We start from the raw sequence: 15598 nt of genomic DNA on the forward strand, positions 1-15598 counted from the left end.
AGAGGTCACCCCCATGGATGACACAGACAGAGGCTAATCAAAATTCAGAGCAGATCAGATTTCACAAATTACCCTGTGCTCTGCCAGGAACTCAGGGGTGAGCGTCCACGGTGCATTTCTCACCACTTCATCCACGTAGCGACAGTGCTGCACAGCATCATACCGCTCATTTTCATTCATTACCGTGAAGCCCTTGAAGTTATGGGTTAGTTCATCACTGCAGACTGAAAAACAGACAGAGAAGAGTGAGCCTGGGGTACTTACCCCATGTTTTACAATAAAAAGACCCTGCACACACCCCTACTAAACCAGGCAATGCCAGCTGCTGCTGAAGGCTGGTGCTGGCACTTCAAACCCAGCTCTTCCAGCCACAAAGCACCAGGAACAGGGAGTGCTGCAGGGCACGGAACTCCTGAGCAATTTTAGGCAGGCTCTTTGGAGGATTTCTGGCCAAGCTGGGGACCAACACCTCAGGCCCTGAAGGTCTCTAGAGCCTACAACACTTCTGAAGAGAACCAGCCACTACAAAAGGCAACTCTCCTGCTTGAAATGGCTTCTGGGGGCCTACTGGGCAGAAATCTGCTTTTAAACCTATGGATGTCTCAGGCTTGGAAACTGAAGCCCAAGGCTCAGCTTCTGATTTCATAAAATGCCAAACCACAGTCTACTTTTTGGAAAGCTGTATTAAAACAAAAGGTGAGTTCACAGTAAGTCAAGTTAGCTTAATTATGTTCTATGAGAAAGTAAATAAATAAATTCATAATCTGCAATGTAAGATGCTGAGAAAGAGGGAAGTTTATTTGGTTATCAGACTCAGGAGTAAACAAGGCATTACCACTGTCACTGGTATTGGTTATATTTATGTTCTAGACAAACAGATGATAAAGAGTGGGTGAAACTGCTCCCAGCTTGGAGCTAATGTTCACTTGGGCTATGGCCTGTTGTCTCAGTTCATGGTGCAAGTGGAGCAGTTCATTACCCTCCATCTCCTCACTAGGCTCTCAGAGGTAGAGTGTAGCTACACATCTTGCTACATTAATAACTTAAGTTTGACCTGAAGTGATTTTCCTGTCTGACGTACAACATTTATGGACATGGGGATGTCCTTCCACCTGCAAGATTTCTCATGTCAGTGCATTGCGCAGGCTGGAGCAACTATTTCGTCTCTCCTCCCTCCCTTCCCCATCCAGACACTACAGTAGCGCACCCAAAAAATGCAGAAATATCACTATAAAAATGCCCTCACTTGTGAGTGAAACTGTGATAATGAAACAAACCACACGAAAATGTCAGGATCACTTTATCGCTGAATCAGAGTTTCATTTTGCTTCAGGAAGATAACGGTAGCTGAGAAAACTAGTTATTCTCAGCTCTGATACTTCACCATCATTATGCAGCCTGACTAGAAGTCACCTCCTGACAGGCAACATGCACAGCCTGACATTCCTTTAGGGTGGGCGAAGGCACGGGGACACTGCCTGGACAGAAGCCAGTGTATTACAGCAGCCAGGGGAAAGAGTTTCTTTTTTTCCTATTACATTCTTGAAGGAGGCCTGGCTGAAACACCTCTGCTAGATCACCTTGGGCAGTCAGCAGGATATTCTTGCTATCGTCTGAAGACTTTCATACGTAACAGACAATAGGGAACTTTTCTTTGGAGAAACGGGGCTTCACTGACTTCCACGTGGCCAGGCACACGCACAAGGAACCACAGTGACCTCCACACTCCTAGCAGGATCTGTTTGGCATTAGTCATACGCAATCGCCAGCAGAGAGCTGGAGCAGCAGGGTGACTGGCAGGGTGATAGAGGTGACGTAAAGCTCAACCAGTCGTGGAGGGACAGTTACTCATTCTCTAACTGTCTCATTCAAGAGGCAGGTGCTCAATTGCCCCTTGATACTCAGATGTGCAACTCGCCAGCATCTCTCAGAAAATCAAGGAGTCAATTTAGAATAGTATGATTCAAATTATTTTCCTTGGTATAGGGTTATCTTTCTGCAGAAATATCCAACTGTCAGCACATTGCTGTAAGACTCCGACAAGATTTGGGACAACTGGCTGCAGTGAAAGCCACTGAGGCCACACAGACAAAAACCCTATTGTGCCATCTGCAGGCACAACCGCAGACGGAGTTGAGCTGTACACCTAAGGCAGCTAAAGTCAACAGTCACTCCTTACCTCCAACAATGAGGTATGTGTTTGGGAAGAGGTTCTTCGCTTGCATCAAGGCCCGGGCATGTCCAGAGTGAAACAAATCAAATATTCCATCGGCATAAACTCTGACGGGGCGATCCACTGTGCCAAAGGGACAGAGAGACATTTGTGAAGACGCCTTCCTGGAGAAGCAGCCCATGTGTGTTTCTCGCGACCTTCTAGAACTCACAGAGGTGTTGCAGAAAACTGTCAGAATGCAGAGCCACAGCCAGCAATAATTTGCGTAGAGAAATGGCTGGCTCTCTGCCAGATGGCATCTCAAGACCTTTCCAGCAACCTCCCCTGCAGCCCACTGCCACAGTCTGGCTGAGGGAACAGATCCCCCACCAGCATCATCGACTCCCCCAAACCCATGAAGCTTACATCTCTATCCAAAAGCCCAGCTGCACTACTCAAAGAAAAGCATATACAATTCTGCTCAACCACTGGTACTATCAGCTAAATCCACAGACAAATAACAAAATTGTAGCTTAGCTCTTTGAGGTCACCACAGAGTGAGATAGTCTAGCACTTCCACTAGCAGTAGTAGGCTCCCTGACTTCTGATTTGGGGTTGCACAGGACTGTTTTACTGATGGTAAAAGAAAGCCAGACATTCTTGGTATCCAACACACTGGAGAATGGCCTGCTACTCTCTGGCAGACAGATTCAGAGGAGCGGTGTGAGCAGAGGCACACCAAAAATGCAGAGAGGAAAGGGCAAAGAGAAGACCTAGCAGGATAGCTAAAACCCCATAGGTTTGGGCAGCAAGAGGATGAGTTGATGCAAAGCATGCAAATTCAAGCTAAGCAAAGAAGTCAATTTGAGGACAGCCTCTTACAATCACTTTTCAGCAAATCTACCTCAGTCTGAATATGACAGGAGACTCTGGCGAGTCAAGCATGTGGAGATCTGAGATTGCAAAAGCTTTCTGTGGGCCAGAAGGGGGCTGGTCCTGGCAGGCTTTTACGAAAGTACAATCGTGTTCTGGAAACTGGCTGGGACAGCCTTCCCTTTCCCTCCATTCCTGCAGCAGCTACAGTTCCTGAGCACAGGAATAAACAGCAGCAAGGAATCATGTAGTGTATTTTAGTCTTAGCAGGCAGGTGAGCCACCAATCTTGAAACCAGAGACTTTCATGCAAGCCCTGGAGACTTTCAGCTAGGAAATTAACGGAGACTGTGAAATGCATTGGATTTCCAGAACCTCTGGCAAGAAACAGCTGCCAGGTCTCCACCTGAGTTGGCTCATCTCTTAGCAGCAGTCAGGTAGGTAAAAGTGCAGCTTTTTTATTGTCTCCATAGCCATAACAGATTGGCCAAGTAAAATGGCACTATTTGTACACTCTATTTGGCAAAACGATGCAGCCATCCTTTGAGCCAGTCCTGCCTCTGCCTCCTCTTTGGAACACACACAAGCTCCAACTTCAGATGTATTGGTAGGCCCAGTTTCACACGGGAACAGTTATCTAATCACCAAAGATTAACAAAGTCAGTGGCTGCGAAGTCAGGTTGGTTTGGTCTCAGAGATATCACAATCATGCTCGTGCTCCCGTCAAACCCCAGCAATTAAACAATTTTTTTTTTTTTTTTTTACTTACAGGGTGTTCCTCGCATCGCTTCTTCATACGTTACTCTGATGTATGGCTTGCTGTAATCAATTTCGACTTCATCCGAAAATGGAGCCGGTTCCTTCAGTCCCTAAACAGCCAGAGAAGGTTAGCTGTGAGAATGCAAAGGTGAGCGTGGATTCACTCACATAGCGGCAGCACTGCCACTGCGGTGTCCTAGTCACTAAGTGACTCCCTGTGTCTCTGCATGATTCAAACACACGTATTAAAAGACTAACTAGTGTTATGCCTCAAAACAGCCCTGCAGGGTGATTAGACTAAGTTTGTAGAGGAAGAGAGAGAGAAAAGTAGAGTAAAGAAAGTGGTAATTGTACTGGACCCAAGAAAAGTGGAGGGTCAGATCTGTAGCTGGTAAAACCAGACCTCTGCTCACAGCAGCACAAGGCCAGCTTCATCAAACCTCACTGCTGCAGCTCCAGCCACGTCAACCCGAGCAAGACCACCACTTTCTGTGCCAGAGTGCTTGCGCTGTGATGTACAAATTGTAGCGGCTCCTCGATTTGAGTATAAGAAAAAGCAGAAGAGCAATACCAACAGCAGCACTAAGTCCCAGGGAATGTGTGTATTGTCACCCATTTCTGAGACGTACATAGCGACAGACTGACCACAATCTGCACCAGAATATTTCCAAGTGCTACAGAAAAAACCCTCTAAGCCCCTAGCTTGACCATAGCAGTATGTTTAAGCAGCAGCTCAGTCCACACATCATTTCTTGTCTCCTCCGAATGAAAATAAAACATCTGCCCTTCCCATAACAGAACAAACAGCTCGATTTCCTTCTAGCTGGAAGGTATGGGGCAGCAAGGGATTTCTCTTTCCTAAGCCAGAATAGGAAACAAGCCTGCAGATCATTACATTGATACTTTCAAGCTGCCAAAAGCTAATTAGCAGTTTCCTCTCTGGCCTCCTATCCCATTGCAGCATCCTGTCATGGTACCCAGCACCACTGTAACCAGAAAGACTGCTGCTATTATTGCTAACATCATTCCTTATTAGAGTGCTCAAAGTGAAGTGCACAGGAAACCAATGACTGACCACTGCATTCAACCAAAGAGATACTGCTGCAAGTCTCCTTTAACTTACTGAGGCTCTAGTACTCGCGTTTCGCGCATCACCTCATCTACCAGCATCCCTACTACTAGGTAAGGATGACCTGCAGGTCTCCTTTCATCGCTGCCATTTTATCTGGGATTTGTGAATAAAACCAGTCTCTTTGCAGTTTGGTTGGCACATACCCCCTGTGAAGCTAGGACTAAAAGCATAACAAAACCCTATCGGAATTATCAGAGGATCAACAAGAAATGTCCTCAAAAGCTCCTGTCAGAGTCTTGCCCTTCCTCTGCATCGCCTGCAAGGGTCAGGATTGAACCTGATGTGCACAATACAACAGGCTTATGCGTCAGCAGGCTGGTTCCCACCATCTGCTGCTGAGCCCCTCTGCTTCAGGGGAATGTTCTGCCAGCCAGCTGTTCAGCTGGGAGTGGCAAAGGCTTCAAGGTAATGTCACAGTTAGACAACACTATTACTCTTGTATAATAAATAAATCTTCAACGAAAGGAAGAAGAGAGAAACCCTTCCTCAGGAGGTCTGCATTAGCCCTGTTGCTAAAAGACAGCCAGGAGGTTTAGAAAGTGGTTAGATCTTACTTGTCTTGCGCTGTTCATAGACAGATGCTTTATTTCTGACACAGAACCTGAAGAGCAAGCAATTCCCATGGAATAACCTGCGTTCTTCTCTTTCCTCACTGACACAAGTGGAGTCTTTAAGAGGGATGGGGGGACAGGGTGGATTTTGGCAAGTATATAAATGCTTTGTGGGATAAGTCACACAACAACTCAAGCCTCCATTCCCAACGCTTGCCTCCCCAAATCTCACTGCTGGTGCTGCTCTTACATGGTTGCCATCCGTCAAATGCTCTAAGACAGGACTGAAATACTCCTGAAGAGCACAATGCTGTTATGAAAGAGAAAAGTTGCAACACATCGCTGTATTTTGCCATGGACTATGAACCCTGTATAACGTGGCAGAGATGGTAGCTGGCTTTTGACAGAGATAAGGAGAGAGCAACCACAGCTCATGTGATACACAGAACAGCTCCAGGAAAGTGCAGAGAAGAGCTCTAAAAAGACTATCATTGCAATACTATGGCAAGGGCAAGTTAAAGTCAACCCTTTACACTAGGGTTAACAGACCCCTCCGCAGAAAAGACTCCACTGGCTTTAGCTTGTTAAAGTCATCCCAAGGCTGATCCAGGAGAAATCTTTTCAGTTGTTTTTTTGGGTTTTTTTTTCTGAACGCTCCCGAAGTACCAGCAACAGAAATGCAGTCTCCTGCCTGACCAAGAGAATGAAACAAACAGCCATCTTCCTGGAGTTTCAGAGCGCAGATTTAACAGATTGTTTCTGCAGATGCTTACAGGCTTAAGACACTCCTGCAGTTTCCCCGTCTTGACGAGGACTTTCTGCAAAGTGCATGAGTTGTTAGGTGAATTTCTCCCTCTTGTGGGGTCACTTAAGAAAACCTGCCTGTGAAAAATGAATGCTTATTTTTCCATGGATATCTACATGCATGCATGTTCTGGTTGAGCCAAAGTGACTACAAACAAGCCGGACACACCACAAAAGCTGCTTAGCGATGCTTGCCTCAGAGCTAATTTAAGCCCGCATTGTAAGTATGTTATTAGTATGAACAAAGGAAGATTTTAAACTGGCTTTGCAAGAAGGGTAACTACTGTCATTTGCTTCTTTCCCCTCATCGCATGTATCTTTCTGCTGTTATGGTGCAGCGTTCTAATGTTGCAAGCATCTAAAGCTATCTCTGCTTACTTACGAGTGAGCGTCGGGACATTTTTGAAGGGATTCCATCCAGCTCTGTCGCCCCATTGGGGCCAGATTCATCTTTTCTTCTCTTTCGGGAATTCAGCCTGGAGGAGGTCGGTGGCTCCATCTTGCCAAGAACGGCCAGTAAGAACTGGAATAAAATGAAGTAGAGGGAAAAAACCCAAACCCAGAGATATTTCTCAGCTCTTCCAAAGCAGAATCAGTCAACAGCAGGCTCAGCGTACAGAAGGTCAGCACAAAGACACAGCCACCTAACAAGGGGGCTTAGCCAGTTGTATTTGGCATCAGCTGGCAAGGCTTGACAAACAGTGCCTGGTGGGAATACTGAATCATTTAATGCAACTCAGAGCTGTTCTGCAGAAAGAACTGTGCAGCAGTCAGCGTGCTGGAGAGAAACTTACAGAAGAGTTGCAATGCAAGTGATAAATCATTACTACAAGGCTAATTATGCTATTTTAGCATCTGAAAAGCAACTTAACGATTAAGACATGCCCAGTCCGCATTCAGCCCTCCCCCAGCTCTCAGTCTGATGAATACAAACACTCCTCTAGCTTCTGTGCTCTGCCCCCACATCAAGACAGCTGGTGAGTGTGCTGCATCCCTGTACAATCCTGAAGAGAGGAAGGGACAGGTTTAAACAGAAAGATAAGGGTGAGGGAAGGGGTGTAATCCATGGTCAAAACTTAAATAACTACCTGGCTTGCTGTTTGCTCTGTTGTCTGTGTAAAACCAAGCTGCAGCTCCTCAGTGGGGACAGCTCACCTTGGGATAGCTGCCACCAAGTTCCCCTTTTGTCCGCTGTCCCCACTGCAGTGGTGACTCAGCTAATAGTGAAGCAGCTGCTGACACCACATTAGGGCACACTTACTTCTGGCACGTTATGTACCAGGTTGTAATTAGCAGTGGTTCAGCTGAACTGCTCCTGTGATGAATAGACAGACAGACATTGGGACAGAAATTGTGACAGCTATCTAGAAATAAACTATCTGTACTTTTGAGCTGGAGTCATTGTAGGGTCCTGGAGCATTAGGAAGCCCAGCATTTCACACAGCTGATGCAAAACTAGGGATTTATAGAAAGGCATGGCAGCAGACATTCCCTTTTCAGCTGCTGCAGGAGTTAGAAACAGGTACTAGATTTGGAAAGTCTATGACTAAAGAACAGCATTATCTATCTCACTCACTAAGACTGCAGCCCTCCAGTGCAGCAAATGGCATTTCTGACTTGCCGTTCCTGAGACCAGCATGACCCCTCCACCCAGGAATGGTGTTTGTGTGTGTGCCTTGACAGACTAATAATAAGAACCATGTGGAATTTAAAATGCCTCTCCACCCACATGTGGTGGGTGTGCTGGAAACACATTAGGTTGGGCAAGTGCAAGGTACAAGAAAGGGCAGATGCCTCTCTGAACACCCTGCTTCTCAGCGGAGGCTCCCTGCTGAGTGTTCCTGCTTGGGATGAGCTAGAACTGCTTTTGGTAAGAACTGCTGGGTAAAGCTCTGCTGTTCAGCAACCAAGAAGTGTAGGCTTTGTGAAAAATTGCTGTTAAGAAGTAGATTTAGTGATCAGACTTACTCAAGGTTAAGGAATGTTCCAGAGTAAGGAGTCAAACACAGTATAGTAACGTGAACATACTGTCCTCCCCACCCAGCACCAAGATGATACCTTACGAACAGCATCAAGGCCAAATACAGCTGAGCTGGTCTTGGGCTATGTACACCAGACTGCTCTGCTAGGCCTAACACGACGCACTAAGAGCAGGAAATGAGAATATCAGTAAATAGGGAATAAAAAAAAAAAAATACTGGGGAGAAGACAAAAGTTCCAGTGAAGAGCAGCCACAAGGACAGTTCAGAACCACACGAGCCATCCACCACTCACTCCATAATGCGCTTGAATCTAGTTTGCCGTGTTTCCACCATTCTAGTAATTAATTTACTACTTCCTAACAACAGACAAACATAGGGGCATGTGCAAAACCAACCTCAGGTAAAAAGGGTTTGCAATGCTGAGCTCCCTGTCATCAAACACTTAAGCAAATATTTGACTTTCAGGCAAGATCTGTGCTATAAATACAGCAGCTTCCAGAGTACCTCTGTGAAAACACTGGGTGTGACAAGTAATTCTTAGCTTTTGTAAGGTGCCATCTTGCAAGCATGCTCTGTATTAGTTATTTACCATGGTCCTAGCAGAAGCCATACAGTTCCCAAAAAGCAGTAGACCTCTGGTTCAAGCAACCCCAGCATTTGGGGAAACAGCTGGGGGGGAAACAGCAGCCGTTTTTCTTGTTATTTGGTCAAAATAATTTCACTGTGCTTCAAGTCACCTATTGGTCTCTGACTACTCACTTTCCTTCCCTTCGGAAAGAATTAAAAGGTATCTTAATGTGCTGAACGCAGCCAATCTGAACCACAGCAAAGCATTAAAAAGCACTGGGAGAAACTTTGGTGCTTAAATACGGACATAGCAGCCTCCATGAACAAACAGATGAAGCTCTTCACATGTTAGCTTGGTCCCTCAGAGCGAGCAGACTTCCCTGCGCACAAGTACACTCTCTGTTGAGTTACCAACAGCATCTCACTGCTGGGTGCAGGGCTCGTGGCCAAAGAACTGCAGGTTACAGCATGGCAACACTGTGTTTTACGCTGATGTACAGCAGCAGCACTGTCCAGGCCCTAGAGAAATCCCCAAGAGCTTCTTCAACCCCTCCCATACCCAACCATCTGCTTTCCTCCACTCTAACTCACTTTTCCATTTCTCAGGGTGGAAATAATTTTATCCCTCTTCAGATCTTTAAAGCCACTGTCCAGCGGCTACTGCGTTTCTGGGAAGTCATCCCAGCACCAAACTCATCCTCATGAAAAACTCGGAACATGTCTTTTTTTAAAAACAAACCATACCTTATTGCCATAAAGCTACTTATCTCAGAATGCTTCATTTTGACCCAATGACTAAAATAGCATCCCAAACAATTACATACTAACAATGGGATCTGGCATCTGTAGTTGAGCTTAACACACACAGCTTTGCTTCCCCAAATGCGTAACACGCTGACTGTTCTAATGTTAATTACATATGCAGCAGATAGGGAAGGGGAAGAGCATCACTCTCAAAGATTTCTGAAAACCTCCAAGGAAAAAAAAAGGCAGACAGAAGTAATAGCCCTGCTGTGAAATATTAACATCATCCTATTTTGTTTAAGGCATCTCCCTCCAGCACTACTGAGTCCATGTTGAATACGAGAAACTGCTCTCAAGGAGCAAAGTTCTAAGTGCCCCATTCAGGAAAGCAATGGGCAAATGACAGTCTCTGCGTCTCTGTGCCACTTTTCAAAACACTCGGGGCTTTGCTTCTGAAAATTATTTCTTTGGTGCATACTATGAATCAAAGAAGTGCTTTGCTTCACCTGCCAGCTAGCTCACCTCAAGAGAGTTGTAGGGCTCTGCGAGGAGCAGCCAAGTGCCAGCTGAGGAAAGAACAGCACTCCCCGTCAGCGAATCACTAATCACTGAATCCAACTGAAAGGCAGCCACTTCTGCAGGGGAAGAAGGACAAGTGTTGATTACCACAAAGAAAAAAACATATATAAGCAGGGGAGGAATTTAAAACTTCCCTCTTAGCATGAGTTAGCTACTTCATCATCTGAGCTGGAATTTAACCACAACATCAAACTTAACACCTCTGGCAGATGAAGAAGGTCAGAACAGGTGTGGCAACTCATGCTTAGTCAAAGCCTTATCTCACTGTCTGCATCTTAATGGACAGCATTGATGTTCTGTTCTGCCTTGGCGGTGTCAGAGAACTCTGCACTACACCAGAGAAGCAGATTAGATATTTCTGCATCCTAAGCATACTGATGGCATGAGGAGATAAGGCCCATCTGCATTCTTTGTGTTTTGATGTTCTGAGGAATTTCTTGAAGAACATTCTCTACAAATGTAGATGCAGTAGCAAGATCTCTTCTGTCACTTCCACTGTTTCTCACTTGCAGATTTACATGCCAAGGCAAAATAAAAGCTGCCACTTAAACTCGAAGCCTGTGCCAAACAAAAGCTGAGTGCAACAACTCAGTAAATGCTTCAGCCCAAGGGTGCTCCACTTCTCACCCCAGATCCGAGCCAGCACAACAGTGGCAGGCTGGACCAGCAAGACCCCTCAACACCCACAGCTCCTAGACTCCCCTATAGTTCCTCATTGGCACAGTCAGATGTAGCTGTCATGTGCTGCCTTGCCTACAAGATCATTTCCCCCTTGCTCTCTTTATAGGAGCAAGCTATATGTCTTCTGCTGACTCATCTGCAGGCAAATACTACTAAACTTTGCACTCTGCCAGGTGCCTGCAGAGAACATGAGCAATGTGAAAGTGAGAGCTTCAGGAAAAAGGAAGAAGCCCTGTCACTTCAGGTAATTCCCCTGCCAGGCTGTAAAGTATCCAAACAACCCTACATTCCTTGGTCATGGGGACAAGAGAATCCTTTTCCTCCTGCTCCCTCTCACTTCAACCCCCAGTTTACAATTACTCTTACTGGTGTGTATCCCTGTAGAGATCTGTTGTAGACAAAAGGACTCTGAAGAGGTTAATGACAGACAAGTCATCACAGACTCCTCCTGAATCTGATGAAAGCTTGTTTACAAGATGAGGGTTAACCTGTACAAAATTACTGGGAGATCAGGATCTCTCTTCAATCTGTGCTTAAAAATCTTGCCCAATCTCCGAGGGAACTTCATTCTGAGTCCAGGATTCCCAGGCCCAGCTCTGCCCCATCTCCAGACTCAGATCATCTGCTGAAAAACCATGTGCTAATGACTGTGACCCAGCTTGCTCACCTTCAGAGAAGCCTGCAACTCCCCCCAGCACGGCTGTTCTCTCCACTTTCAGCACCTGCTGTATCTAGATGGTCTGAGCCCTCAAGCCCCTTATAAAGGTCACTGCAGGATCTGGCAGGCAGAGTCCTGTCTACACTTAAAACACTGGTTGCTTCAGGTACTCCATCTGAGCAAAAGCAGTTATCTTGCAGCACACTAACAGCCATATGAACATACAAAAGGGATTCCAGTTCCGTCAGTGACACACTCCGACCCAACAGCATCCAAATCTTTGCTATACTGGGTATAACAAAAAAAACCCTATCCCATCCCCTACTGCCACGGGCAAGCCGACAACATCTGCTCAAGCAGAGCCTGAGCATGCAGATTTGGTACCTGTGTCTTGAAATCGATGAAAAGATGCTGCTTTTCACCAACAAATGAGTCCCAAATGGCTCAAGACAATTCTGTCTAACCCCATCACAACTGAAAACAGGAAAATGTGATCACCTAAGCAGCACTGCTACGAAATACACACAAAAATAAGAGAAACTGCTGGCAAGACTTTCTTCATGAATTCACATCCCTTCTGGGTACACCATAACCCCGAGGCACTGAGCATCCTGGCACGCGACAAACTATCTGCTGCGGTGAGCGAAGCACCAAGAGTAGGGTTTATGTGGAATATCAGAGAAGATCTGGAGCCTGTCCAGGGACAACAGTACAAGGATGGGTGCTCATTCTGTCCTGACTTTTGTGTTGATTTCTATCCTGTTTTGTTTTTAGAGCTTAGCAACAGAGCCTTTTGAGACTAGGAGGCAACCCCCTCTAGTAGTCTTACACATCAACACCAAATCCTTGCTCCAACAACAATTGTTTGTGGCTCGTTCCAGAGTAATTTCAAGACGGTTACAATACAGATATTAGACCAAGAAACCTCCAAGTCATGAATTTTAATAATGCTGTATATACAGCAAATTCCTTCAGGAAATAAAGCACGGGTATTTGTCATTTGAACTTCAAAAGCAAATATGTTTGCTGCCCTCAGGCCCAGGAGTCCTGAGGATGGAAACACACCAGTACCTGCTTCTGACCACACCAGTCTTTGCCAGCTGCAGGCTGGACGCACTGGTGCGGCAACAGCACAGGGTAGGGACAGAGGAGGGAAAGGCCACCTGCTGCACGTTGCACCTCTCTCCAGCATAAGCAAGGGTATGAAAGAAGAATCACAGCTCTCAAAATTCCTGCAGACTTTAACTCTAATTACAAAACCACTAATCAGCATGGCCAGAACTTTGGTGGACACAAAAAGCAGGTTAGAGAGAATGTGTGCCTGCACAGCAGCTGGGTCACACCTTCTTTCGTTGCAGCCAGGGACACCTCCTCGTTGTTCTGCTCCTCTCTGCCCAGGCCTTGGCTGCATCCCCTAGGTTGGGGGAATCTCCCCGAAAGCCCTCACACTTCAAGCCTTGGAGATGTACTCTAAAAGTTTCCCAAAGCATCTGCTACTGCCTCCTCTCAGCCTGCCTGCACCGCTGCCGGTCCTGCCAGCCTCCAGCCCTGTGCCCAAGCCCCAGCCTCTCCCTGAGCACCCCCCGAAGGGGAAGCTGTGCACCACGGCCCCTCCCTGGCAGGCACTGTCCCCTCACCCAAAGCCAAGTGTCCCATGTCCCTGCCATATGGCACCTCCCAGTGCCGCCCTGCCCCCCAGCGAGCCCACAGCACCCAGGCCTCCCCTCCTGTGCCTCCAACTGAAACCCACCCATTGCCTCCAGCCTCCGTGATGGGCACCACTCCAGTCCCACAGCGAGAGCTCCATCCCCTGTGCCTCCCATGACAAACACCCGCACAGTCCCCCATCCACAGCCCCTACAGCCCCCCAGGGTCCTCCATGTTCCCTCCAGTGACAGAACCCCACAGCCCCCCACATCATCCCAGTGACAGACCACACTGCCCCCCACGTTCCCCACATCCCCTCCGTGATGGCCTCCCCCAGCACCCCAAATCCCCTTGGAGACAGACCTCACTGCTCCCCACAGGCCCCAAATCATCCCAGCGTCAGAGCACCCCAGTCCCAGCGTCAGCCCCCCACATTCCCCCAGTGTCAGACCCCCCTAATCCGGTATCAGACCCCTAAGAATGTCAGACCCCAAGCCTCCTTGTGTCACCCCCCATTCCCCCTAGTACCAATCCCCCCTCTCCCTGGTGTCACCCCTCCATTCCCCGGTGCCAACCCCAACCCCATGCCAGTGTCCCATTCCCCCTGTGAGGCTCCCCCCCCCCTAGTGTCAGCCCCCCGTCTCACCGGTCCCAGTCCCAGTCCCCTCCCTTCTCCCCGCACCGCCCCCCCTCCCCTGTGCCAGTCCCCCTCACTCCCCCGATGTCAGCCCCCCCCTCCCCGGAGTGAACCCCCCCTCTCCCCTGTGTCACCCCCCATTCCCCCAGTGTCACCCCCCATTCCCCCAGTGTCAGCCCCCCCCTCTCTCCGGTACCAGCCCCCCCACTCTCCCCGGTGTCACTCCCCCCGGTACCAGGCCCCCTCTCCCCGGTGTCAGCCCCCCATTCCCCCGGTGTGAGCCCCCCCCTCTCGCCGGTGTCACTTCTCCCCCCCCCCCCCCCCGGTGTCAGCCCCCCATCTCTCCGGTGTGAACCCCCCCCCTCCCCTGTGTCACCCCCCATTCCCCCGATGTCAGCCCCCTCCCTCTCCCCGGTGTCAGGCCCCCCGGTGTCAGCCCCCCCTCTCTCCCCGGTGTCATTTTCCCCCCTCCCCGGTGCCAGCCCCCCTCCTCTCACCGGTATCACTCTCCACTCTCCCCGGTGCCAGCCCCCCTCCTCTCCCCGGTATCACTCCCCCCTCTCCCCGGTGCCAGCCCCCCGCTCCGCTCTCACCTCACACGCCGCTCGGCCGCCTCTCCCGGCGCCGCCCCGCCCCGCCCCGCTCCCCCCCGGGGCCGCGGGCGGAGCCGCCGCGTGTCGGGCCGGGCCGGCAGGAAGGGACCGGCCGCGCCCCGGGAAACCGCGCCCGCATCCCGCGTTCCGGCCCCGCTCGGGCCGAGGGAAACCCCTGCGGCTGCTCGAAGCCTCCCAGACGGAGCGAGCGCAAGGCGAGAACCTATGTCCGGATGGAGATCCGTAACCTCAGGGGTCCGTACTGGGACCGCTGCTGCTTCATATCTTCATCAGTGATGCAGACAGCGAGATCCAGTCTGCAGGTGGCATCCCACGGTTGGGCTGTCATCCAGAAGGGCCTGAGCAGGCTGGAGAAGTGGGACGTGTGACCCTCACGAGGTTCAACAAGGCCCAGTGCAAGGTCCTACACCTGGGTCGGGGCAATCCCTGCTTTCAAAGAATCATAAAATCATAGAATCACCAGGTTGGAAAAGACCCACTAGATCATCAAGTCCAACCATTCCCGTCAATCACTAAACCATGTCCCTCAGCGCCTCGTCCACCCGTCCCTTAAACCCCTCCAGGGAAGGTGACTCAACCCCCTCCCTGGGCAGCCTCTGCCAGTGCCCAATGACCCTTTCAGTAAAAAAATCTTTCCTAATGTTCAGCCTAAACCTCCCCTGTCAGAGCTTGATTGAGAGCTGCCCTGGGTGCGTGGTTGATGAGAAGCTCAACGTGAGCCGGCAATGTGGGCTCACAGCCCAGAAGTCCAGTTGTGTCCTGGGCTGCATCAAAAGAAGCGTGGCCAGCAGGTCAAGGGAGGGGATTCTGCCCCTCTGTTCCTCTCTTGTGTGACCTCATCTGGAGTATTGTGTCCAGTTCTGGAATCCTCAACATAAGGAGATGGAGCCGGGTCCAGAGGAGGCTACAAGGATGATCTGAGGGCTGGAGCACCTCCCATATGAGGACAGGCTGACAGAACTGGAGTTGTTTGGCCTGGAGAAGGGTCCAAGGAGGCCTTACAGCAACCTTCCAGTACTTGGAGGGGGCTGAAATTAGAGCTAGGGAGGGACTGTTTACACAGGCTTGTAGTGATAGGACTAGGGGCAATGGGTATAAACTGCAGAGGGGCAGATGTAGATAAGAGGTAAAGGAGGAATTTCTTCATGATGAGAGTGATGAAGCACTGGCATAGGTTTCCCAGGGAAGCTGTGGCTGCCTCATCCCTGGAGGTGTTCAA

General features: G+C 49.0%; 2 protein-coding genes across 4 annotated transcripts in view; one reads left to right on the forward strand and one right to left on the reverse strand.

Moving 5' to 3' along the window:
• LPP (LIM domain containing preferred translocation partner in lipoma) overlaps nucleotides 1–15598 on the forward strand; it is a 741798-nt gene that overhangs the window by 54068 nt on the left and 672132 nt on the right. The gene's annotated exons all lie outside the window — the stretch shown is intronic.
• PCYT1A (phosphate cytidylyltransferase 1A, choline) overlaps nucleotides 1–15598 on the reverse strand; it is a 272566-nt gene that overhangs the window by 7590 nt on the left and 249378 nt on the right. The window contains exons 1-5 of one of the 3 annotated variants that reach the window (XM_069864458.1): nucleotides 14359–14380; nucleotides 6653–6793; nucleotides 3794–3893; nucleotides 2180–2296; nucleotides 73–224 (exon numbers count right to left, since the gene is read on the reverse strand). In XM_069864458.1, coding sequence (XP_069720559.1) covers nucleotides 73–224; nucleotides 2180–2296; nucleotides 3794–3893; nucleotides 6653–6769 — 486 coding nt within the window. In that variant the 5' untranslated portion in view covers nucleotides 6770–6793; nucleotides 14359–14380. Of the gene's footprint in view, nucleotides 1–72; nucleotides 225–2179; nucleotides 2297–3793; nucleotides 3894–6652; nucleotides 6794–10085; nucleotides 10194–14358; nucleotides 14381–15598 lie in introns of those variants that run through there. The other 2 variants (XM_069864456.1, XM_069864459.1) reach the window with 2 other exon arrangements.

The sequence above is a fragment of the Phaenicophaeus curvirostris genome, chromosome 10 (assembly GCF_032191515.1).
Source record: "Phaenicophaeus curvirostris isolate KB17595 chromosome 10, BPBGC_Pcur_1.0, whole genome shotgun sequence".
In the NCBI taxonomy this organism is placed as follows: Eukaryota; Metazoa; Chordata; class Aves; order Cuculiformes; family Cuculidae; genus Phaenicophaeus; species Phaenicophaeus curvirostris.